General features: G+C 38.4%; 1 protein-coding gene across 3 annotated transcripts in view; it reads right to left on the bottom strand.

The window, feature by feature from the left end:
- MPP7 (MAGUK p55 scaffold protein 7) overlaps window positions 1-26197 on the bottom strand; it is a 156487-nt gene that overhangs the window by 78683 nt on the left and 51607 nt on the right. For all 3 annotated transcript variants that reach the window (XM_069006569.1, XM_069006568.1, XM_069006570.1), the window contains one exon: window positions 22314-22432. In XM_069006569.1, the coding sequence (XP_068862670.1) occupies window positions 22314-22432 (119 nt within the window). The remainder of the gene's footprint in view (window positions 1-22313; window positions 22433-26197) is intronic.

Genomic DNA, 26197 nt, shown 5'->3' with positions numbered 1-26197 from the left:
CTTCCTGGCATGGTTGTTTAAGAACTTTTTCTATGTTTCTTGGGATTTAATTCTTACCAAAGACTTTTGGAATACCGTTTGGACATTTCTGAGTCAAAATATATGCTGATGGAAGAATATTTTTGTGAATATTATTTAATTACCGAGACTGTTGAGCAATGTCAGCTGTGTCTTGGCGAAGGGAAGCCTGCCTCAGGGTCCGTGCGACCCAGGCCATGTGGGCCGAGCCCTCTGCGAGCATCAGCGAGGCAGTTCCTGCATGCGGGCGGAGCGGCGCGAGCTGCAGTGTCAGCGATGGAGCGAGGCGCGGCGGGAGCGGCGCAACCCGGTGGTGCCCGCCCGGCCCCGTGCAGCGCGTGGTGGAGCGAGCCCCGTGAACGCCCGACTGAGAGGGGCAGCACACGAGTGGCGGCTGGCGGCGGTGGAGCAGAGCCGCGCCCAGCTGAAATGCACGCTGGAGCAGGGCACGAGGGAGGTCATCGCTCGGGGGCCCGGCCAAGACGTGGGCGCGGGGCTGCGCAGAGCCCAGACACGCCCCGGAGCAGCACTGCTCGGAGGGTGCAGAGCAGCCGCAACATGGGGGCCCGGCTGAGACACTGGAGTCAGTGAGGCAGCAGCCACATGGGACCAGCAGCCACGACAAACATGCAACCATGTGACAGAAGTTGTAGCAACGAAAATCACAGGAGCTGTGAAATGGTACAATGTAAAAAACAACTATGGATTTATAACACAAGATGATACAGGGGAAGATTTATTCATCCATAGAACTGCCATTAAAAGGAATAACCCTAAAAATTACCTGCAAAGTGTAGGAGATGGGGAAGTTGTACAATTTGATATAGTGCAAGGAAAGAAGGGTTTACAAGCAGCAAATGTTACTGGGCCTGGAGGTATTCCTGTCAAAGGCAGCCGTTATGCACAAAATTATAAACAATATCCATCCCAGCAACTTCCCTACCCACAACCTACTTTCCCCTTTTACCCTATACCCAATATGAACCCTTTCCTAAGTTTACCCCATCCCCAGTTTATTTCTAATCCATTTTTCACCCCATGGCTTCCCTATACAATTCCCTTTCCTTACAACTCCTCTCCGATGCTGAGGGGAGGATGAAAAGGGGGAGGGAAGAAGTTAAACCCTCTCCTGCCGCAGTTTCCCCACAAAGCATGCCCGGAGAGTCCTGTCTCCCTTCTGTCAGCCTTAAGATGTTCCAGAGAATCTGTTTGGATATTTGAAGACTCAGGAGGGTGGGTTGTTTTGTTTTGAAACTGTCCTTGTTGTTTTCAATGTTAAGTTTTAAATCTCTTTTGTTAAAAATAAACGGGTGAAATGTTGGGGTCCCTCCCCCTGCCATGTGGTCCTGGGAGGGAGGCACAGGGTTTCCCTAGCCCCTGGTCAGCCTCGTTCCCCATTGGTTGTTTTGTGTTTCCTGCACAGGCAAGGACCCTGGGGCCCCCGTGACTGGAACAGTTCCTCGGCAGAGCCCCGGCCATGTGGCTGGAGAAATAAACATCTCTGAAACATCTATCAAGAATCGGTCCATATATTTCTTTTCCACGGGCCTCCTTGTTTGATACACGTTACAGTATCTGCACTGTAACAGGATGTGCCTGCAGATCCATGTCTTAGATCTATGTCTTGTAGTATTTCTAATTTAGAATTTCCTGTCTTCATGCTAATATCACCAAAGAATAAGAAAGAAAATTAATAAATACCTCCTTTATGCTCATATACCATGCCTTCCCTTTAGCTGAAAACCAAGGGGAGCCATTAAGACTGAGTCCATCCATTAACCCAGCACTGCAAGTCCACCACTAAACCATGTCCCTAAGCGCCACACCTACACATCTTTTAAATACCTCAGGGATGATGACTCAACCACTTTACTGGGCAGCCTGCTCCAGTGCCTTTCTGTAAAGAAATTTTTTCTAAAATCCCATCTAAACCTCCCCTGGTGTAACCTGAGGCCATTTCCTCTTGTCCTATTGCTTGGTACTTGGGAGAACAGACTGACCCCATCTGGCTACAGCCTCCTTTCAGGTAGTTGTAGAGAGCAGTAAGGTCTTCCCTGAGCCTCCTTTAGTCCAGGCTAAACCCCCCCAGCTCCTTCAGCTGCTCCTCATCAGACTTGTGCTCCAGACCCTTCACCAGCTTTGCTGCCCTTCTCTGGACATGCTCCAGCACTGCAATGTCCCTCCAGATTTGAGGAGCCTAGTACAGAATACAGGATTTGAGGTGCAGCCTCAGCAGTACTGAGTACCGGGGGATGGCCACTGCCCTGGTCCTGCTGGCCACACTATTGCTGATCCAGGCCAGGATGCCAGTGGCCTTCTTGGCCACCTGGGAACATGCTGGCTCACGTTCAGCTGATGTCAACCAGTACCCTCGGGTCCTTTTCTGCCAGGCAGTTTTCGAGCCACTCTTCCCCCAGCCTGTAGCATTGCAGGGGTTGTTGACACCCTCAATCCCTTCGTCCAGATCATTGATAAAGATACTAAATGGAAGTGGCCCCAGTACCAAGCCCTGGGGAACACTGCTAGTGACCGGTGACCAGCTGGATGTAATTCCATTCACCAACACTAGCTGGGCCCAGCCATCCCAACAGCTTTTTGCCTAGCAAAGAACACACCTGTCCAAGCCAGGAGAATGCTGTGGGAAATCGTGTCAAAGGTTTTACTCAAGTCCAGGTAGACACATCCACAGTCTTTCCCTCATCCAGTATGCTGGTCCCCTTGTCACAGAAGGAGATCAGGTTGGTCAAGCAGGATCCACCTTTCCTAAACACATGCTGGTCAGGCCTGATCCCCTGGGTTGTCTAGTACCTGCCATGTGATGGCACTCAAGACAATCAGCTTCATGACGTTCCTCGGCTCTGAGGTCAGGCTGACATGCCTGTAGTTTCCTGGATCCTCCTTCCAAACCCCTCTTGTAGATGGGTGTCACATTTACTGACTTTCAGTCAAATGGCACCTCTCCTGTTAGCCAGGGCTGCTGGCAAATGATGGAAAGGGGCTTTGTGAGCACTTCTGCCAGCTCCCTCAGTACTCTTGGGTGGATCCCCTCTGGCCCCATAGACTTGTGTGTGTCTAAGTGATGTAGCAGGTCACTCACCATTTCCTCCTGGATTATGGGGCCATCACTCTGATCCCTGTGCCTGTCTTCCAGCACAAGGGCTGGGTACCCACACAACTGGTCTTACTGTTAAAGACTGAGGCAAAGAAGGCATTAAGTACCTCAGCCTTTTCCTTGTTCTTTGTCACTATGATTTCCCCCACACCCAGTAAAGGATGGTGATTCTCCTTCTCCATTTGTTGCTAAAATAAGGTAATATGATAATAGCATTTGCTATTTTATTTTTGCAATGTTAAGCAAAACAGATTAAATACTGGCTACAAACCCAGTTATTCATGCAGAGTTTCTAAAAATGTTTATTTTGCTTTTAAAAAAATTCACTTTGAATTCATTGTTCCTTATACAATAAAACAAAGGTCCTATTATATGAGATTTCACAGACTTCATTCAAATGGGCCTTTTTTTGTCAGTAATAAGCAAAAGTTTTGATGACTTTGCTTATAGGAAAAGGTCCCTAGATAGACAAAGGAAGTTCAGACCAAAGCTAAACAAGTTGCACTTGCTCCAAAATAAATTTCCCTGCCCCTTTAGAGCCAAGCAGTCTACATGGCTACTGTATACAGTATTTTCAAAACTGTTTTTCTGTACTTTTAACCCCATTTCCAAAGGACCAAGCATCAGAACAATTCCAGATCTGAATGAAGCTCTATAGTGTGAGCTAAGCACATTAGGTCCTTGAACAGAAAGAACAGAACATCACACTTTTTTTCCTATGAAACAAGCAGTCTTCAAACTGCAGTCTGTGGATGCTGAAAGATCCCTACAATTTTAATGCGCTACCTTTCATAAATACATTTTCAAATAAAATCATGAGCATCATGTCCCAGTCTGAACAGTACCAGTCAGAATTCGATAAAAGTATAGCAATTCTCTTCTCCAAAAGCACACACTGACCTGTGTAAACACATGTTAAAATTGGTAAAAGTTTGAGAAAAATATTTCATAAGAGCAATACTGAACTCAGGATTCCAGGTGTCAAATTGCTCTTTCCATTTTATGGCCCTTCCGTCTATACACTCCCACTTTGATGCCCCCTCTGCCTCCTCTCAGTATTATTACTTTAATAAAAACACTTCTCAAATTGGAGCATTCTGATTTAAATGGAAGAAAGAATTTGAGGCAGGCTCACGTAAGTGCCTATTTCTCTCTTTTCCTTTCGTTAAGAAAATGGTAAGGTTCATAATTCACAAGATACCAAATCTTTCATTAAAGATCATGACTCAACTCTCAGGAAATAATTGTGCAGTACTGCAGACACAGCAAACTGAACATGCATATAGCAAAACTGTCAAAGCCTTATATAAAGACTACAAGGTTAAATGGTAACAATACTCAGAATTATAACCATTTTTTATTCAAAGATTGAAAAGCACATAACCAAAGGAACGAAGCATCAGTTTCCTCATCACCACAAGGAAGACAATGACTAATCACAGACAAAAAATGTATTTGATTTCCAAACCAATACTACTAAATGACATCTCTTTAGGAAAAAAATATTGTAAGCTTACATTTTTTGGTATTTCAGTTACTGATAGTGACATACTTATGACCAACTGCAATATTTGTTTATATGTCAAATATATCAGGAGATCTTCACTTCTAAGTTACTTTTAAGATATACTTTTACCTAAAGAATACATAATGTAAGCAAGAAAGGAATTGTAACTCCCACTGCAGAACTTCCGTTTTGAGAAAGAGTACACAGAAAAGTTGCACAGTTGTAATGAAACAGAGATGGAAACAATTTTTACTGCAATGACCAAACAGCTTTTTATACAATGATTCTAAACACAAAACTTGATGAAAAACATTTAACTCAAGACACGAATGAACTAAAAATTAGTTAGTTCAAACAAAAAATAAAAAATTTTCAAATAAAAATTATCAGAAAAAATGTATACATGTCTCTATTATTTCAATCCTACATTCCAAAAATAAAGGTGGGGGTTTGTTTTTTCTTTAAGGAAACCCTCCATTCTTTCTCACTGAAATACTTCCTTTTTAGGTATCACCTGACTGTGTCGAAGTAAGGCAACAAAGACTTGCAAAATGTATGCCTAACTAATTCAATTATTATGCATAACAAATTATCCAAAGAATTCATCTAAAACATCAGAAATTAAAAACTTCAAGTCTTGGTATTAGTAAGATTTTAAGAAATGTAAGTTTCTTCAGCTTTATAGCAAACCTTTTTTAAACATATAAAATATAAATTTAAACATTTAAAATATAATGTTACTGGTTTATGAAGCAAAAGTGTATCTCCCTTTGAGGTCTGGTATTTTAAATTTAAAGATCTTTATGAATCTGAGAGGAGGATTTTTTGCTCAGAAAAAAATATTATCTAAAAGAGATAAACATAATTATACTATATAATATATAAATATTATATATTTTTATATATTGTATATAGTATAATATATATTATACTATAGAATATATATGTCTAATATATATAATATATATAAAATATATATTTTTTTAATATGTATAAAAATATGAATGGGAAAAGGAAAGAAACAAGTCTGGATGCTGCTGGAATGTAAAGAACAAAGACCACATCAATTGCTGACTGCACTTTGGAAACTATCATCATCTGAAATCCTTCTAAGTAGAAAACATACCAGCAACAAATGTCATCTTACTGCTGAGGGTCATCTGGGAAAATGGCAATCTTGAACATTTCATGACTGGTGAATGAATTTGATTATCTGATTCAGCAATTTAAAAAAACCAAAACCAATATGCTATTATTTCCTAGTGCTTTATGCTGGTATGTTGATTAACAAAGAAAGAACCATAAAGTGAATTCAAACAAAAATTTACAATACTTTCTGTGCCAATACTAATACACATTTATGTTACATTACTCCCAGTTCAAATTAGAAGACTGAAGAGGTAACTTGCTAAGAATACAGAGATAGCATGTTTAAAAAAAAAAAAATTCGTATTCAATTAAAAGAGCTCTTTTCCAAATAAAAAGGTAACAGGACAGGTTTTAAATTAACAACTGTATGGTCCTGCTTTGTCAAATAAATACAGCAGAAGAAGAAACTTTAATGTGAGACAGAACTGAAAGATTAGAATTGTCTTTGGAAATCTACTAAGAAAGTATAGAAACACTGTGCAACAAAAGCAGGTCCCCAATTCACTGCTAATAAACTTCCTTGAAGGCTAAGTTTAGGATTTAATTTAAAAGCTAGAAACAAAACACATATGTGCCTAGATTTAGTACTTATCTCAATAATGCTTCAAATGTCTCAATGTTTTCTTTCAGAAAACACCTATACTTATATAAACATTAAAAGGATCTAATTTGCCCACAAGTATGTTTTACCTGTAAACGTTCAGCTTTGTAAACTTCTTTTCTTCTGATACTACTGTTTTTAAACATCACAAATTCAAACTGATGTTTTTATTTTTATGTTATTATATGGAACAAAATTTCCAGACATTTTTCCAAAAGGAAGTGATTTCCACTGTTCTGTTAACAATATAAATCTAAAGGAAAGAACTTTCCTAACTCTGCTCACTGAGTAAACACAATTCTAACAGGAACGACAGCTAAACTACCCATTTGATTGTCAGACGGTTGCTTTTTTCAGCAAGGTCTATTTGCCACAGAACTAGGATCCTATAGAAATGCCAAATAAGTATTAATTGAAGATAACAGGATTTGCAGCATACAGGCTAAGACACCTTGGCACAGAAATGGGCTTTTTCAGTTTTACTATTCAAGCAGAGACTGCTAACTTTAAATCATGAAGAGCTTGGTTTATTCCTGCTTAGTACAGTAAACATCATTCTTACAGCCTGTAATCAAAGCAAGTTAGTCCAAGACTGAATTCTATTCAGGTTCCCTGAAGAGATCACTTCTGTGCAGTTCAATGTTACAGAATTAACCCAAACTTCAAAACCCAAACTTCATTCACAGGCATGGACATCTATGCTTTGAGCTAAAATGAAATACATTTATATAAATGTACACAGACATACATTTATCAATTAGCACCATCTAGTGGGGTCAGTACAATTTATGTGATGTGAGAAATACGCAGCTCGCTGTTCTGCTTTTTCTACATCCTATGCAACCTGTTATGATACAGCACAGGTCAAGTAATTAATAAAATTCGGATGTAAAGACAAAAATCAACAACAACAGCACAAAAAACCCCCCACCACCAAAATAATTCTAATTTAAAACATTATGTTTTTCCTCTATAAGTTTAAAGAAAAACACTGACACTGAAAACTGCATGTCCATACATATAAAAATTTACTGATAGAAATAAAAAACCTGATCTTTTAGGCATTCAACATGTGCATAACACAATTAAAATTTAATTACTATTTTCTATCTTAGTCTTTTGCTTCCCTATTACATGCCTCAAGAAAAATCAGCCACTCTTTAAAAGAAGCTACTCTGAAGTATCAAATGATGCAAAAAACCCTTTTATCTAAGGCCTCCATCATCAGAGCAGAATTCTGCTGTAAACACAACTTTTGCTAAAACTGCATCAAAGTCCCACAAACACTAGATCCTAACCCATAACACCAATAAAATAACAGATTAAATACTTTTGAAATACTCAAAATAATTAATTTAAAAGAGGTCAACTATAAACAGATACTAAGTACTAACCTTACCCATTTATGCAGTTTCTCAAATATGAAATCTAGTAATGTATTTTTAGTCAATTTTGCATTTAAAACTGCAGGAGACTTAAGTCATGCAAATAAACAGTGATGAAGAATTTCAAATGTAAAAGCCATCAGAGGTAGACTCCCCTATACATCAACCTTAGGCAAGACAAACAGACAAATAAAAAGCAGCCACACATGAAGGTGTTTAAATGCACCAGGCAAAATCTCTAGCAGCCTCTGCCAACAGGCAAGGAAGCTAAAAACATCACCATTCCCTTCTCCCTCTGCCTGCATACAGTCCATGTTAAAAAACAAAGCAAAACAAAGCAGGAAACAATCACATTATGTTCATACTTGAGAGTATTAGGACAAGTCACCGGTGTAAAACATTTACTTAAAAGTTCTTTAATGAAACCATGGTCATGAAAGCAAGGAATGCCTATGAAGACATGCTTTGCATTCAAGCCTTCCCTTGTTTCTAAAAGAGGTGATCGATAGCAAAGCCTCCCAAGCAGATCACAACATACCAAACAGACACTGGACAATGAGGGACAGACACAAAGTCACTTCTTCTTTTTCTGGGAATAATGGTAAAAGAAGGTGAAGAAAAATTGAAAAATGTGGAGAAAATACATAAATAGGGGGGCAAAGTTAAGGTCAATAAAAACCAGCAATAGTAGACTTGCAGTGAGTACTTCAGAAGGCACAGAATGTAAGAAGAGAAGCTGCTGAGGTCTGCACGCTGCAGCCAGAGGCCAGGCTACAATTTAAACTGCATGGAAATCTAAACAAAGAGATTCTAATATATCAATTAATAGCAAGAAGTAAGATTTATAGCAAGATTTTTAATTGAAAAAGACATGAAGACAGCATCTGAATTTTATTCAAAATGATAGAGAGATGTGTTAGGAGTAAATTGTTCCAGTAAGTTCAACCAGAAAATTAGAATAGTGTTAAAGGACAGAACTAATTCTCTACCTTCCCTGTAGAGGATGGAGAAACACCAACATGTAAGTGCAATGTGTGCTGTAGAATAAAGAGAAATATGAAAACTAATGACAAAATATTGGAAGAAAATGGCAGTAATTTAGGAGAGATTTACTGCCATTTCCCCATACCTTTTCAGACCAGTGCACTTCAGGTTTTGCACTAAATCATCTAAACATGCAAACCCATTTCACAGGAAGCTTCAAATCAAAGCAAACATATTAATTTATTTTTATATTGGAAGGGGTAACACAAATGTATTTGCACAGGTGTACAAAACTACAGCCACACCATGTCTTTAAGTACTGGAAAGCTGGTAGAAAACAGCAGAAATTGCCTAATGAGGAGACAAGAGTAACAAAGATAAGGGAGCTGCATTGATACTCCTACCACTACGAAAAAGAATATAGGGATAAATTCAGCAATTTCATTCTTGAAATAAGGATCGATAAATATACAGACCAGCAACACAAAAACATTAACTACTGGGATGCCAAGAGATTTCCTGACAGTTCCCAACCTGGAACTCCAGTCCCCTGCTCCCAAGAAGGATTCAACCTAAACATTAGCTAGCATGACATAGCCTGGTTTGCACTGCATTTGAATATGAAACTAGCAAAAATTTAAATAATATCAGGAGAAAGTATCATTAATCAGGGATATTTTGTTTTATATTTTTATGCCATGAATGATAATATTAACAAAACCAAAAAGCAACAGATTTCCTTTCCTATTGTGCAAAAATGTCAGTTTACCCTTGATAGAACAAGAGATTAAAAATACTGGTCCAGCTTAACTCACTTGAGTTTCCCCAGCTCAATCAAAATACAGTGAAGTACTTTAACCGTACCCATCTTTGCATGATCAGCCTCAAGTGTATGAGAGGTCACTCTCACCTACATAATTAAATCAGTGGAAAAGCTGAAGTAAGTAAAAACCAGGATGACATTCCCACAGAGAAGCCATGACAGAATGATTATGAAGGGATAATAAACGCACATAACACAAAGGGAATTTAAGGGCTTCCACACATTAAAAATTCATTTAGCAGTAGAAAAAATAAACAGAAACTAATTCAGTTCTAAAAGTTAAAAGACCAATACACATATTCAGAAAACACAGAGAGAAAGAGCAGAAGCAGGACAGAACATGTGACCAAGCTACACATAGGTGCACCTCAGTGGTTTCCTGATATACCACAAAAGAAAAATATTGTTTCCCTTTTGGGTGAAGATAGTAATAAAACTTGGTCAGATTGTTAGTTAGAAATTGGTGGAAAGTGGGTGTTTCCAGACGAAAGTGCATAGGCACACAATTACAAATGCTTTGTTGCTTGGCACGTGCTATGGTATGATTTGTAGTTAGCCTTTAATGACACACTAAACTTCAGTATGATTAGCTTAGTATTTCAGATGCCAATTAACATGATGACAATCATGGGTTACTTTTTTCGTAGAAGGTTTGAAACTTCGAAATTCAAAATTACACCCTGATTTATGGTTTCATCATGATTAAAGCTCTGTATGTCTGCAGTGTCATTACTGGACTATTTAATCACTAAATCCCAACAAAAACTGCTCTCTTCTATGAAACCTAATCTGTAAAGCTCATTAAAATTTAAAATACTTTCTATCCATAGCAAATGCAAAGCAGTACTCAAGGCTATCCCATGTATAATCCCTAGCATTTATAGCTGGCAGGACTGGGGGTTTTTTTACCTCCTACTATCAAAATAATCGAGGCGGTCATGCTTGTGAATAATTGAAATCACTGGAATTACATTGTGCAGGTTGTGATTGTTAGCAAAAACCTACAAGAAAAGTTACGGATAGGGAAACAATACAGATTTAATTTCCAACACACAAATTAAGACTGTTCATCCCCTGCCATGCTCTCCACTCAGTAAATACCATGTTCTTCAGAAAGGGTCACACTGTACCTGAGCCAGGCAGCAGAAAAGAGTGAGTGGCTCGAAGAGTCAAAATCTCCTCCTCTGGGGAGCAATGATTTCATGTTAGGGCTCTATGAAACAGAGTGAAGGAGAAAGGCACCAGGACTGAAATCAGAGGGAAAACAACCTAAAATTGAAGGCGAGAGCACAAACTCCTGACTTAGCATTAACATTCTCTGAAACAAACAGTTCTGAAGCGATGACCAGTAAAAGGATCAAGAGGATTACACTGATGCATATAGTATAGTGTGCGAATGATACATAATGAAATTAAAATAAGCAACAGAATTCAGAAGTCAAAATGGATTATTATTTTATTGATAATAATATTGATGGGTATATGTCTCTCTGTGAGATCCAAGTCTAGACAATGATGAAAAGAGTATGTTTGTATTTCCCTAATGGCGTAGCCAGAAAATAAGAGGAGACCTTTATCTGGAAGGACTTACAGTCTTAATCTGTGGCTGGGTAAAGAGCTTAGGGCCCAGGCATGGCTATTGAGCTGTACTTTACACCTGTGCTGGTATTAGAGGAATCTACAAACATGAATCTCTTTAGAAATCAAGAGAGCAGAAGGGTGTGTGTTTTCAACGTGCCTTGATCGGCTGGAGATGAGAAATGGGACCAGGCTGCCTGCTTTTTTTTGTATGATCACCATTGGTGCTTGTGTTGGCCAAGTGCTGCTCTGCCAGTGGTAGCCCTTCTGTTCAATTGGCTACTGGTCCAGGTGCTCAGCAGTGGCTGCATCCATCTCTTACTGTACCAGACTGCACCTCTGCAGCCAAGACAGAGGAGTCCTCCTGTCCTGGTATTTACTATACTTGGCAAATCTCAAAACACCCTCAGTTCTAGCACTGATGGAGTATCACTTAGTTTGCATCTAATGAAATAGTATAACTTTGCAAATACATGCAAACTAGGTGAAAGCGATGTTTTCCCTAAGAATTTATATAGCCATGTTAACATGGCATACAAAATTTCCTCTTCATACACCTACTGTCTTAATTTTCCTAAGGGATAAAGAATTAATCTAAGCCTTATTTGGTAGACAAGAAATAGAAGAAGCCTGCAGACATACATGGGAGAACACACGGAGGGAAAAACTGGTCTTAGGGAGTGGGGGAAGACATGAAAAATACCTGACCGCAAGGTATGCATGTGCAACTCTAAATCGCCCACAGAGGCTCCAGTGGTTTTTGAAAACAAAACCAAGACAGCTCTAACTTTAGATCACTCAATGTCACCACAAGAATAAGAAAGATTTTTTTACACCAATGATACCTCAGAGTGGTTCAGGTGGAGCAAGAAAGCTTGAAACCCTTTCCTCTGTAGCACGGAAACAGACCAATACTGGTCACCATACTGGAGATGTTATGTCAAAGTGAATCTGTACATTCAGGTTTTGCTATTGCACTGAAGGCACAGTTAAGTTACAGCAATTGCCTGTAATAAATTACTCACCCTTGACTTGCTGTCAAAGTTTTGCATGGCCTGGTTTTTGTTAGTGGCGGGGCCACAAAGGTGGCTTCTGTGAGAAGCTGCTAGAAGCTTCCACCATGTCCAGCAGAGCCAAACCCTGATGGCTCCAAAGATGGACATGCTGCTGGCCAAGGCTGGGCCAATTAGAAATGGTGGTAATGTCTCTGTGTTAACATATTTAAGAAGAAATCAAAACAAAGGTTGTGGCACAGTTTTAATTTCAGCCAGAGAGGAGCAGGAGCGAGAACACGTGAGGAGGACAACTGTGCAGACACCAAGGTCAGTGAAGAAGGAAGGGGGGAGGAGGTGTTGCAGGCACTGGAGCCAAAATTCCTCTGCAGGCCGTTATGAAGACCATGGTGAAGCAGCTGTGCCCCTGCAGCCCATGGGAATCCATGGGGAATGAAGAGATCCACCCGCAGCCTGTGGGGGAGGTGCCCAAGCCGGTGCAGATGGATGCCTAGAGAAGGCTGTGATCCAGTGGGAGACCTGTGGAAAGAGGGGCCCCTGCTCCCAGGCTGGAGCAGCCTGTCCTTGGAGAACTGCACCCCATGGAAGAGTGACCCACGCTGCAGCAATTTGACAGGGCTGTTGCCTGTGGGATGGACTCACCTTGCAGCAATTCATGAAGAGCTGTTGCTCGTGAAATGGACTCACTTTGGAGAAGTTTGTGGAGAACTGTCTCCCATGGGAGGGACCCCATGGTGCAGAAGGGGAAAATGTCTCCTCTCCCTGAGCAGCTGGAGAAGCCTCAGGTGATAAATTGACCCTAACCTCCATTACCTATCTCCTTGTGCCACTGGGGTAGCAGATAGAGCTGGGACAGAGAGAGGGGTGGGGGGAAAGGTGTTTTTAATGGCTTATTTTACTTCTCATTATCCTGCCCTAATTTTGTTGGCAATTAAATTCACTTTATATCTCTAAGCTGAGCCTGTTTTGCCCATGATAGTATTTGGTGAACGATCTCTCCTGGTCCTTATCTCAACCCGCGAACCCTTTGTTCAATTTTCTCTCCTCTGCCCACCTGCAGACGGGAGTGAGTGAGCGGCTTTCATGGATGCCTGGCATCTGGCCCAAGTCAACCCATGACACTTGCATAGACCAGTAAGCCTCATTCTCTGCATGCTCTGAAATCTTATTTCTTCAGCTCCCAACTAGTTATTCTGCAGTGACTGAGCACCAAGTGGAGGGTACTGGTGTGTTAAGCACTTACATGCTGTAGCTCTCAATGTAACTTATGTTTGAAGTGAACTTCACTGACACCACTACACCTACAAAGTGAGCACTGGGTTCTACAAAGATACACAGAAATAGGTATTAGAGAAAACCACCTGTGGTTAAGAGAACACTGCTATGCAAATAGTGCCATATGGAAGTCTAAAGGAACAGTGCACATCTACCATACTACGGTGCTTTCTTCTTCCCATGCTTCAAAAAAGAGGAAAAGGATTGTAATAGAGAGAACTGAAAAAAAAGGTTGGTTTTGGTTTAGGTTTTAACTGCTTAGGGCAACACAGAAGAACAGAAAAAGAAAATACGAGATGCTTGCATGCCTGTATTTCATACCAAGGAAAGACAGCGAATATGTGTGTAACATAACAAATATTAGTGAACACTACAAATGAACTTCACAAGGATTAGCTGGAGAAAGGATACAACCAAGACTTCCAAAAAAAAGAAGGAAAGCTAATATAAGCAGTAACAAAACCTGCTGGTAGGAAAAACTGGCAGGCATTTTTGCCAAATCTTAAAAGTACAATTTTTATTAAATCTTATTGTATCAGTTTCCATGCTTCAGAAAGATTTTATAATATCACATCCCATCCTTCTTAACTCTTAAAATGTTTTCACAGTGCAGAGGTTGGTTTGGGTAGTTATGACTTTCTGTTCTTAAAAGGAAAACAGTCCAAGACAGTAACAAAAAAAAATTGTTTTAAACACTCCCTCACATGTTCTGCCACAGAACTTCTGGTCCAAGGAAAAAGAACACTGTAGAAAAACAGTTTAAAATTACATTATCCTTGGATGTCTTGGATTTATCAGACTATTACTGAGTAGGTTATGAGACCTTTCATTAGGCTCAGTATCACAGACAAAAAATGTATCACTTTGGTTAAGTAAATATTGCACAAGCTTTGTAAGACAAGAAAAATCTGGGTATGAGCATAGATTTTGGTTCTAAAAGTTCTCTTTGAACTGCTGTACCAGTTTGGTTACCAGGCTGGTACACTGCCCCCTTGGTAACAATGAAATTACAAACTATTTATCTTAGAAGGATTGATTTTCTTATTTTACGTCCAGTACATTTTGGCTGGATTTCTGCTACTCTTTGGAGGCTTCCCAGCAGAAACTTTAAATCAATTACCACTGATCCAAAAAAAAGCCTCTGTCTGGACTTTAACCTAAACCAAAGTTTTTTCACATTCCAAAGCACTGATTTATTCACAAGTTTTAAGTAATACTCAAACACTTCACACCTCTGATTTAATAAGCTTATCTGCTTTATTTTTAATTTTAAAAGTTTGTTGGTACACCCACCTGTAGAGACTTCTGATATCAACTTAATTTCTACAGCTTTTATGAAACTAAACTGTCAACAAGACAATTTGATCCTTTTGGGATCTGATCCTTGGATTTTTATGATTATTTTTAACAAAGTGGGCTGATAGAGGAGTTGATGACAGGAATGGGACTTCCTCATAAAAATCCAGATGAAAAGTTGCAAGTGTCTATTACTAAACACATTAGCAGCTCTGATGTAGAAGCTGAAAGATCCTAGAGACACCAAATCTGTAAACTCCTGACAAAGAAGTTAACACTAGATATTCAGTTTAACTTCTACCAAAAAGTACAAAATAATAATATATGAAAAAAACCCCACAGAATAAGTATTTACCACAGGAGAACACATTCAACAGACTTCAAATAGAAGGACAAAATGATTATGTCCACCAGCTGTCTGCTTCCTAGTAAGTGATATATTAGCTACAATTATAAAAAATATTTTTAGTTATAAAAAATATCAGTTTAGTTATATAGTTTTATTTTTATCCATATTTCACAATTCCATGATTCCATCCACTTGGCCCTAACTTGCATTCTTCTACAAACAAGGCTACACCATCCAAAGCTATGCCTGAATAAATTGGAGGTACATTTTTTCACTTTATTGAAGGCAAAAATAAGCACAGGTATGTATGAGTGAACACACATGGCAAAACAACTTTGTCTTTACTCAGAGAAGAAACATGGAAGGTTGGGAGATTTAGCTATTATTTTAAAAGGAGTCCATTTTTATTTTGCTTCTTTTTACCCAGTTAATATCTGACATACTGTATTTTTATACAAAAGCATATTGTATTTTTACACACATACTGTATTTTAATAAAAGCAGAAACGAGTCGAAGGGTTCAACTCACACAGAGTGTCCAGAAATTACCTGAATCTCAACAAGTGAAGCAGTCGCTTGCTCAATGCCTGGCTGCTACCTACCTTTTTTCCTAATGTTTTCATGGAAACAATATCAGCCTGAATAAAGTAAAGATCCTGTACTATTTTCTATAAAACTTCAATTACCTTATTTTGATTAATCTGATCACTGTTCCCATGGAAATTAAGTTTAAAGGCAGCTGACTGCCTCCAGCTAATAGTGATCTCTTTACTTACAGATTTCAGTTACTGGCAATTGAGCAAGTCTCAAAAAATCACTTTGGCTTCAGAAGTAACACTTTAAGTTTATGTGGCATTTCATGAGGAATAACACCTTGCATTACACTTTTTAAAAATGTAATAATTTTGATGGAAGCAAAATGACTCATTGCTTCGGTGGTAATTACTCCAAATACAAATGCAAACTATTGTCAGTCATCAAGAGTCTTTCTTATAGAGCATTATTTTCCCAATAATTTTCAGCCTTAGGTAAGCAGAAAGCACCTGGCAAGTTTGTATTTTGGTATATAAATTAGACCATTACCTACAAATACTTTGCATGAGATGAGTACTGAAATTCTAGCACTCCTTCATATTTGTTCTGTACATAAAACCCAAGCAAGAAGCTTCAAAGATTAACTAGAGATCAACATTCCTCTCAGAAAATGAGAAAAAGAATGAGAAAAAGAAAAGTCTTAAATTTCTTCCATGCAGCTTTAATACATCTTTGCAGATTCAGTATCCTAATACTGTCACATGCTCCCCACTACCTACTGATAGGTAGTTCTTTAGAGCTGAAAACTGTATTGTGTTTTTACCAATAGGAATTAAGGCAAGACTCGACCAAACCTGTTTCAACAAGAGAACAAGGACATTTTACAAAAATTAAGATTTCCTCAATCTCTGATGATCTGGATTTAAAGAATGACCAATAACTGCCACCTATTATCTAATTTATCATTATTAATGACTTCAACTATAGTAAATTCCTTCTCCTCTTGCCAGAAATAGCAAAAGTTTCCACACCAGCACAACAGACCACATCTGTGCACTGTTTGGACAGTCTGCATTACAAGAGTGATCGCTTTAACTTGTGCTGTGAGGAGCCTTTGCTTGCTTTCTCTGACTGAAAGATGTAAACTATAATGTACGAAGCAACCTTGCTTGATTCTCCTCTGAAGTCTGAAGAACAATTAATTTTCATTGGCCATGAATTGTTATTGGCTGTCAACCACCTCCTCAACACTCACACTTCCTCCCCCAGATGTTCAGGTGGTAAATCCTTACTCACACTGCCTTTTCCTTCATTTTTCCTATCTCCAAGGTAAACAGCACTTCAGACCTCCACATGAATTTGGAGACCTGCAGTCTATTCGCTTTACTGGGGAGGCACAGCTTTTAAAAGATAAATATGGTTGAAAACTTAGTGGTAAAGAACCTTAAGGTCTTCATATATCAGAGAAGCATTTTTGTGACTGAGCTATCAGATTCAATGAGTCCACCCACTCTAAGGTGGTCCATACATCTCTCCAACTCTCCAGTGCTTTCCCTCAAAACCACAACCCTCTCATATCTGTTAGATAACTGAGGTTAGGTACAAAACCCCAGTCCCACTTCCTCTTCCAGTGCATTTTCCAGGTTTGCTGTTCTTGGGTAACGGAGCACCTCTGAGCTCCTTCTGACGTGGCTGGTTTTGTCTGCCCTGAAATCAGAAACCACTCTCACCACTGCCTTAACAGGTGCAAATATATTAGCCACCAAAATCCCCTCACAAACACACCCTGCTCTCTTCCTCTTCTATATAATGATTGACAGGAAAAAAAAAAGTGTTGAGACACACAGAAAATAGACAAATTGAACAATAAATTATGAAGACTGTATAAATATTAGTTCTAGAGAAAGTATATATGAAGAACAAAGTAATGGGAAAGTAAGTAAGTTTTTTATGTCCAGCAAAAAGTATTTCAATGTCAGTTTCAAACTTGAAGGGCAGAAGTAGTCAACATATTCTGTCATCAGCCTTCCATGCAGAAACCCAACTCTATCTCAGTATGATCTCCAACATTCATTTTTTTATCATGTGTCATGCTCAGTCTTACACTATCTGATACATCCTCCTCAGCCACCATCTACTTTTCAGGCACACTCAGAGATGTCATTCCCTCCATTTATGCGTCACCCCCACCAAAAATACAGAAAAATACATTCAGAACAATCAATTGTCTCACCCAACTGATATAATCTGAAGTCCATTTTCTCTACACTCCTATGGGAAGAAGATCCAAATCTTTGGAAGCCTGAGCTTGTGCCCAGGCAGGAGCATTCACCATTTGGATGCACGACACAGGAGGTGAATGCACATGATCTGGGCAGCACACACCTGGATGTTAGCTGCAGAACAGCTGACATATCACACGGTAGGGGAAAGCTGCACCATACAAGCTTTCACAAATGCCAAAATAACCTGCACATTTCTTCCCACGTACAGTCCAGACTGAAGATTTAATACATCATCTGCAGGTAGTTGATTTTGTCACTGAGGATGTGTCAAATCAATCCCTTTTGCTTTGCCTAGTCAACTTAGTTTTTGTAAATATTATCTTGATTTTTTTAATTGCCAAAAATGGAACCACAGTATACTGAAACCATCCACATTTACATATTGAAAAATCTGAGTATTCACACTGAAAATTTCCAGTGCTTCTATACCACAGTGACTGTAAAATTTGGGCTCTGTAATCATGTAATTCAATTTGCATGCCAAAGAAATTTCACCAGGATATACTTGACTAGTTTATTTTTGGTATGTTTTTGCAATTTACATGGTCAACCTCTAGCACATAGAAAATGTACATTCTTAGAACTTCAAGTCAAATCACATCCAGGTGAAACCAGGAAAATTAGCACAAATTAAGGCTTTGCAGGGCCAGCTTCCTAAAATACTATGAAATCACAATAAAATGATTCACCACATTTTCCTTACCTTCGCAGTAGCTTTTTTTCCTAGTGCAACACTTAGCTTTTTGAATGTACAAACTCCTCCCTATCAAGAGAAAGAGCAACACCACTTGCTGTGGCTTCTTTTTCATAATGGAAAGTACAGTACTGAGTTGGCCAAAAACAATCAGCAAACTGCAATTGGTTATGAAATACTTTGGTAGCTGTGCAACAGAAAAGTTTACTCAACTCTTGAGCATTACATCCACAACCAGAAATGTGTAAGGCAACAGTGCGAGTGGAAGCTTCATCCTGGAGCTAAACAGACAAACAGTAAAACGTGTCTGGTGCACTAACAGCAAGCAAACGCACATGGAAATTCTTGCAGCTCCTCTAAAAATAATCCAGAGGAGTAGTTAGAGCAGATCTTTACTTGTCCTTTCTAAAGAATACACAAGCTGAGCATGTGTACCATTTCAGGTATCGGCTATGTCACTGCTCATAATTACCCTAAAGGATCTTCCCTTCAAGTTTCTATTCTATAAATCTCTACAGAGTTAATGGGATCTCTGCTATATAAAAAGGAATGAGACAGCTGAAGATTTTTGGTAAAATTTGAGAGAGTCATGTAAGAAGACAAGGAAGTAACAAATTTTAAACACTATCCAGAACCAGGTTTCTCTTCCAAACTGTCAACAACAGTTGTGGATTCCCTCTTCTCTGTACTTTGTAAACTAAAATCTAATCAACAGATTCCTTTGTGAAAAAAAGGGACAGCAAGAACAGTTGCATCAGTGTTTGCTGGTTTTACTAACTACAATAGGAATGTAATGTAGGGAACAATCCAGTATTTGCAGGGGAATGGATTGGATGACCTAATACAACTTTTCCATTTCTAACTTCTTAGAACAGCTCAGGCTGGTCCAAGTTCTCAAAGAGATTTCTGTCCAACAATACTGAATGAAGAGAACTCAAAGACAAGATTTGGGGCTTTTTTTTTTCCTTCTTATTTTTTTTCTTTTCAATATTAAGAGAGCCAGAATAGCAAACCATATGCTATAGTATACAACAATGAAGAAAAAGCTATAGTAATTAAATACCCATAAAACTTGGAATATTGATACAAAAAGTAGAAAGTTCATTTTATACTTAAGTCTTTCAATAATCTTGGAGCATTTTATCCATTTTATAACATAGGAAAAAAGCTCTTTTATAATATCTGAAATTATTAAACAGTAAGGTAAGAAGATAAGTGTATAAATTTTTCTTAAGTGATGTGTTAAAATAGAGAAATATCAGTGTTAATTGGTAGTATACCCATGCTCATTTTCTTCCTACACTGCCACATACCAGGATCACAACATCCTTGGCTCAAAGCTAGTGCACACTTTTTCCTTTCTTTTTCTTTTTTTTATTACAAAATATGTGTCATCATTCTCTGTCTGCAGAATTAAAAACATTTGTCTTTGCAAGTACAGTTGACTTTAAGAAGTTACTGCTAGGAAAAACAGTCTTTCAAATAAGACACCAGAACTCAGAAAGAAAGATTTGGCACTCCCAAAGTCTTGTAACAAAGAAAAACTATGGCAGATGGGGTTTGTTCTTCTGCTCTTTCAGGTCTCTTCCAAAAAGGCTAGGGACTGTCTTCTCTGAAACTTGAGAGGATAATGAACAGTCCTTCTAAAAATGCATTAAAGGTCAAACAAATACCATGGGTTTCACATACAGTTAAGCCCATCTTGAGGCAGGTATATGAACTAGGTAACATTTTGAAAGCTCTTCATACCCTATTTTATATACTACAACTCCACAGAAATCAAAGGTGAGGTTTGAAAGCCTGTGACATGCACTGGGTCAGACCAGATGCTCTTAATAATCTCAGTTCTTGTAATTAAAAAACTTTATCTCTCAAATGAAATTAATATATTGTTTTAAAGAAGGGCAACTAGTGAATACTAAAGATGTAGTTTTGAGATTTCAGGAATGACATCTATTTTAAGACAGTGTGAGGCTTAATAGGACATTAAAAGAAGCATCAGCAGGGTCAGAGTTACATGTATATTTAATATTTGGACCTACAGAGCACAAGATAAATAATTAAAATGGTTGGAATATTTCAGTGCCCTCTTGTTGTAACTGCAATAAAGTGACCATTCCCTGATCCCCTTTCTCATCTTTATTTTCTGTTAGTCAGAAAGTCCAATCCACCCTGCAACAACAAACAACATGGTAACCAGGGTATGCAACCAGGAGAGCTGCTACGAAAGCCAACTGCTCCAAACTGAGAGCATACTCCAAGTGAGTAAACCAGTTAACTGCTGTCTCCTTTTGGAATAAGGGGCAAAAGGCAGTGAAGAAGTTTGAAAAGCTTTAGGTTTTGGCTCGATAAAAAATTAGAACAAGTGTTGGAGTGACAATGTTTCACAGATCCACACTCATTTTCTAGCCAGCCTTCTTTAATTCCCAAACCAGAAAGAAACCTAATTTAGCAACTGACCTAACATTTTGCTTAGATGCACACCACTGTCAGCCTACATCAGAAGGATGACTGGTATTCCTCTTACAGTGATCTTCTGAGCCACCTGCACAGACAGCTGCAGCAAAGCCGCAACGAGTCTGGAAATTACAGCACTTTAGAAACTTTGATGAAATTCTTTAGGCAAGCAAGTATTGCCAAGCACTGTTCCACTGTTTGTTGCTTTTGTGTATCAACTGCCAGAGGGCACTTATGTTTACTTTTATATGTAAATTCTCAGATATTTTGAAAAGTATCACCAAGCACTTGACCAAGTATCAACATTATTACATCTTTTTCCAGAATAAAATAGCTAAAGAAATGGGAAAATGTGAGTCTTTCAAACCTACTTAGAAATAATCCCAATTTCAAGCTTCCTCTAGATCAGTAATTGACAAGGGTTAACAAATTCTGTACAAGTCTGCATATATTCATGGCATGGGTTACTACCATCTACTGACTCATCTGAGACCTCAGAATTTCTTTCCAGCTTGAATTAGGTCTGTACTGGGGATTGACGACATATTTACCATTTTGTAGGAGTGGAATAATTTTAACCAGCTGATTGGTCCCATTTTTCAGCTATACACAATTTTCAGATTATTGGGGTAGCTCTGTGTACTCTGACGGCATGCTTTGATTTCTTGTTGCTGATCATTTTTGTAGCATAATATTTTACTCAAGTATTCGTCCAACTTATTTTAGGCTGTACTTTAGTCCAGCATATTTATGAGCAAAACACAATATTAAATGGAGACAAGCCAATAAAAGAAACAGCTTACTAGAATTTCAGTTGACTTTGTTAAAGGAAATTATTTTAAATTAATGTGGCTACTGAACTCTTGCCATACTTGACCTCAGAAAATATATTCCTTCTAATTTTTGCTGTGAACATTTATTTATTTAAGCTAAACTCCAGGTCTTGAATGTTGACCATAAAGAAGTGTCAGATTTCCTGCTACTATTTCGTACTCTTTTTTTCCTAAACAAGGGCAAACAACATATGTTTGTTGCATTAGCATTACACTGCCAGAACATCACTCTTAAATGAAATCATCTATGTATTTTTGGTAAAATCTTATTTAACAACTTCCACCCTGACAGAAACAGACTTAAAACAAGGCTGTTTTGTTTTCACTGAGCAACAGTTTGGTCACTGGTTTACTAGATGGCGCTCAAAACATTTTTCCATATGCTCTTCTCAAAGAGAATCTGACTTAAATGTGGTTTACCTTCACCAGTGAATGAAGGCTTTTTTCACCAAACATATCCCAGAGGAAGGTCAGGTCTTCCTGGCTGTCCACATGTGGCTGCAGCTGGGCTGGCAATGCAGCCAGCAGCTCGTACAGACCTATAAAATGAAAATAAAACACAAAGTGTAATCTAGGGTGATCTCATTAATTTCACTTAACAGTTCTGTGTAATTGGCTGCCTGGACCATGTCATTTTAACTGAAGAGGGAGTCTGGAGTATCCAGCACAACATTAACTTGTAGAACCAAAAGGAACATTTAGAAAAAATTAGTAAGAAACAAGTATTAGCAGCGTACTTTTTACCTTGTCACAGTTGTCAAGCTTCTACATCCATATATATTTACACAAGGTTATGCAGAAATTCATAAAGGTTTTGAAAAAAGGACAAACCCAGAAAAAAACATACATTCCTTTGCTTAATCGTTATTCCATTTCCCTTGATGTTAGCCAAAGAGTGAAATGAGTCATGAATAGGAAAAACTTCCTTAAAAGAACAGAAACTGGATAGGGTGGTCCATTAAAAAAAGGTTCGTGGTTTCTCTAAATATTTCTTGCTAATGTATTGCTTAATATTTTTTAAAATTCTGTGTTCAGCAAGGATCCACAGCAATAGAAAAGCAACTTCTCTGTTTTGCAAGATTAAACTTTTAAAAACAAAACCAACACAATTTTCCCAGACACACACGCACCCAGAAATATTTCAATAACATTTTAAATTTGCAGGTATTTGAGATTCTCTCTAGGGTTAAAGCAACTGCTGTTCTCAGTTATTTGTGGCACACCTCAGCAGCGGTCTCTGAGGGGCAGACAGTAGCACACTGTTCCACAGTAGCGTACAGCATAAAATATCCATCGTGCATACAGGCCATCAAAGTGCTGTCCAAAAAATGTAGCAACAGTGTTTGCAGCAGTCCTCTTTAGGGAGGTAACCTGGCATGAGCTGATATCAATTCATAGCACATGTTTAATTTTCCACTGGGATTACTTGGGGTAAAAAGGACAAAATGCCTTTTTCTCCTGTCTGCTGTCTACAAAAACACCAATAGTCTCCTGGGATCCAAGATACACGGTCCTGTTATTATTTTTAGTCTGAGTAAGTGCTGCTGTTCATCACAAGAACAGATTTACAACATATTCTACTGGTAAAAGAACATTGTTGTAAATTACAGGCTACCTATTGTTATTATGCTTATTATCTCCTTAAAACTTATAATTTAGAATATTTATTAGTAAACATAATTTCACAACCTTTTCAGGCAGTACATATCCCTTTCAACATTCCATACATCACCTTTGGGTTCTGATTATTTACATTTTCATCTTTTTAATGCCTCTCGGTAAAATATTCTGTGGAAAAAAGCTCTTTCCAGATATATTCTTTTTGTGCTCCAAGCATTTTTTGGTGGTTCGCATTCATTTATCTTAGAATCCTGCTTTTATTTAAATTTGTTCTCATTTTCGCTTCAGAAATACTGCAAAAAGAAGATACAACTCAAACCACTACAATTTTGCGGACAGTAAAAAAGACCATCAAGCTTTGCCTAGCAAGATACAATCAGTGATTGAGCTGACTCCCTGAGAAAAGAGGTATGAATGGGATTTGTGGCTCCAACATCCCACACAATTAGAACTTCAGAACTTAGCAAAAACGGTTGTTTTTATCACACAATTTATGAAAACATTTTTATTTAAAACATTTTTAAAAACATTTATTTTCTCTTATAAAATTAAAACATTTATTTATTTTCTTTCATTTAGAAAAGTTAAAAAATTCTTTACAGTTGGCCACTTTTGTTACTGCAAATATATTTACCTCAAAATAACCTGAAGGTTGTCAGGAAATGGAAAAGAAATCTTCAATGTAATTGCACTGAAGAAAGAAAATAGTAACTTCAACCACTTCCTTAAAATAAAAGACGTGTAACAGAGTAAGCTTTCTTTTCCTTGGTCCATCAGATCTGCTTAAATTCCACATGTAATCAACTATAAAACTATTCTCTCCTTGTAACTTGCCCCTCAAAGCTTTGACAATCAAATCCCTAGTGAAAAATAAAATGAAAGTTTGTATTTCCTGATGGATTAACTATTAGTGACACGGGGGAGACTGAATCTGCCCATAATGAGACTTTGGTTTTACACACAAAACTCCCAGAGAAAAACCCTGCCTGCCAGCACTCCAGGAGTGCCGAACCCTGCAGGTGCTCACACACATCAACGTTTCACATCCGGCTCAAAAGTTTCTGTGGACTATACTTATTTATATATCCCTGAATTGCCCATTCCAGAGAAATGGGTGTCCATGTCCCTAGGGTGCTACTCCAGCTTCCACAGCAATGCACTCAATCTGTGCAACTCTCCTGGGGAAGTGGAGACAATTAGAGAGGTGCTGACTGATTTTATCCAATATCATAGCCATGTTTCTAGTTCTTCCCTGCTTTGGCTCTAGAGTCCAGTGTTTATAGCTTTCAGCCAGAAGGAAATGAGAATCCAGCTCTTCTCTGCAGCAGTGGAAACTGAGGACTGTGCCATGCAGTGTCCTGGGGAACAGCACGCTCTTGCTCTTCAGACTCCTCCCAAAACTGAACACTATGTAGCCAGGAATTAAAAAAACAACTCAATCAAGGAGCCAGGTAAAAATCAGGCAGAAGGAGGACTTAATGTATCAACCTGGGGAGAACACAAAACAAAGATCTAGAACATGTTTAAAGTTAAATTTGTGTAATTCCAGATCACCTGACTCAGCTCCAGAAGGTAATGGCAGAAGAAGGTGGTAGCACCTATAAAGGTTTACCTTTTCTCTTGTTCCTTCTTGTTCCTTCTGTGGTGCACAGTACCACAGAATCAAAAATTTTCAGATGAGCATTTTGATTTTTATATATTAAGAAATACAGTATGTGGATCTACACACACCTCCAAGTAAAACATGATTTTTACTTGTGTCTAAATTACATGAAATGTGTTTGTTATTCATTACACTGTGAAGAAACAGTGAAAATAGTGGCTGGCATGTGACTTTACCAGCACATGGCATATGAAAGAAAGTGCTTTTGTGATATGGACAGGGACACAATAATTTTTCAAGTTAGTGTAAACTGGTAATGAAGTTGACACCACTATACTGGCAGCCAAACATCGGCCTAAGTTTAATTACCAAATCTCACAAATTGTCACATGCATCTTTCCTACACATGAAGGGCAGTAGCTCAAATTCCTGCAGCCCTGTAAGATCTCACTGTACACAGATGCTGCCATGCAGCAATAGAAATAATCTGAATTTCATAGTAAAGTGCTTCAGATCAACTTCAAACCTCCTGCAAAACTTGTAAGTAGTATCTCAGGTGGTTCTAGAAGTCAGAGCCAAAGGCCATGGAAAAAAAATGCAAGTTTAACAATGGTTTTAGCACTGCCAGGCTGTTAAAACCAGACTTTTTTTTAATTGTTCCAGTAGCAATTATGTAGTCTGAGGGATGCCATACCAAGGACTTTTGATTACTTCTAAAACCAAAAATTAACTTTCCAAAAGATCATAGTGATACCCCCTAAAATACAGATGGTTTTGCAAATTAAAAACACATATTCATCACATAAGCCCCGGAGTGAGATGTATCAGTACCTCCAAGTTGAATGCTACCACTGCCTGCCAGGCCTTGACTGTGCTCTTGGTCTCAATTTTGATGTTTCTCTTAAGTCCCACCTTCTTGAGTCATATGGCATGCATGGACCTCACTTTTTTTTGAAAGGTGCCCACAATGTAAATAAACACAACCAAGAGCTTTAAAAAAATATATGTACAAGTTGTTTAAATTAAAAAAAAAAAAAAAGAAAAGCAAAAAAAAAAGTCCTGTTGTTTTTTTAATGCCTGA

Source organism: Aphelocoma coerulescens, chromosome 2 (genome assembly GCF_041296385.1).
Source record: "Aphelocoma coerulescens isolate FSJ_1873_10779 chromosome 2, UR_Acoe_1.0, whole genome shotgun sequence".
NCBI lineage: Eukaryota > Metazoa > Chordata > Aves > Passeriformes > Corvidae > Aphelocoma > Aphelocoma coerulescens.
This window is presented reverse-complemented; position numbering and strand designations above follow the sequence as displayed.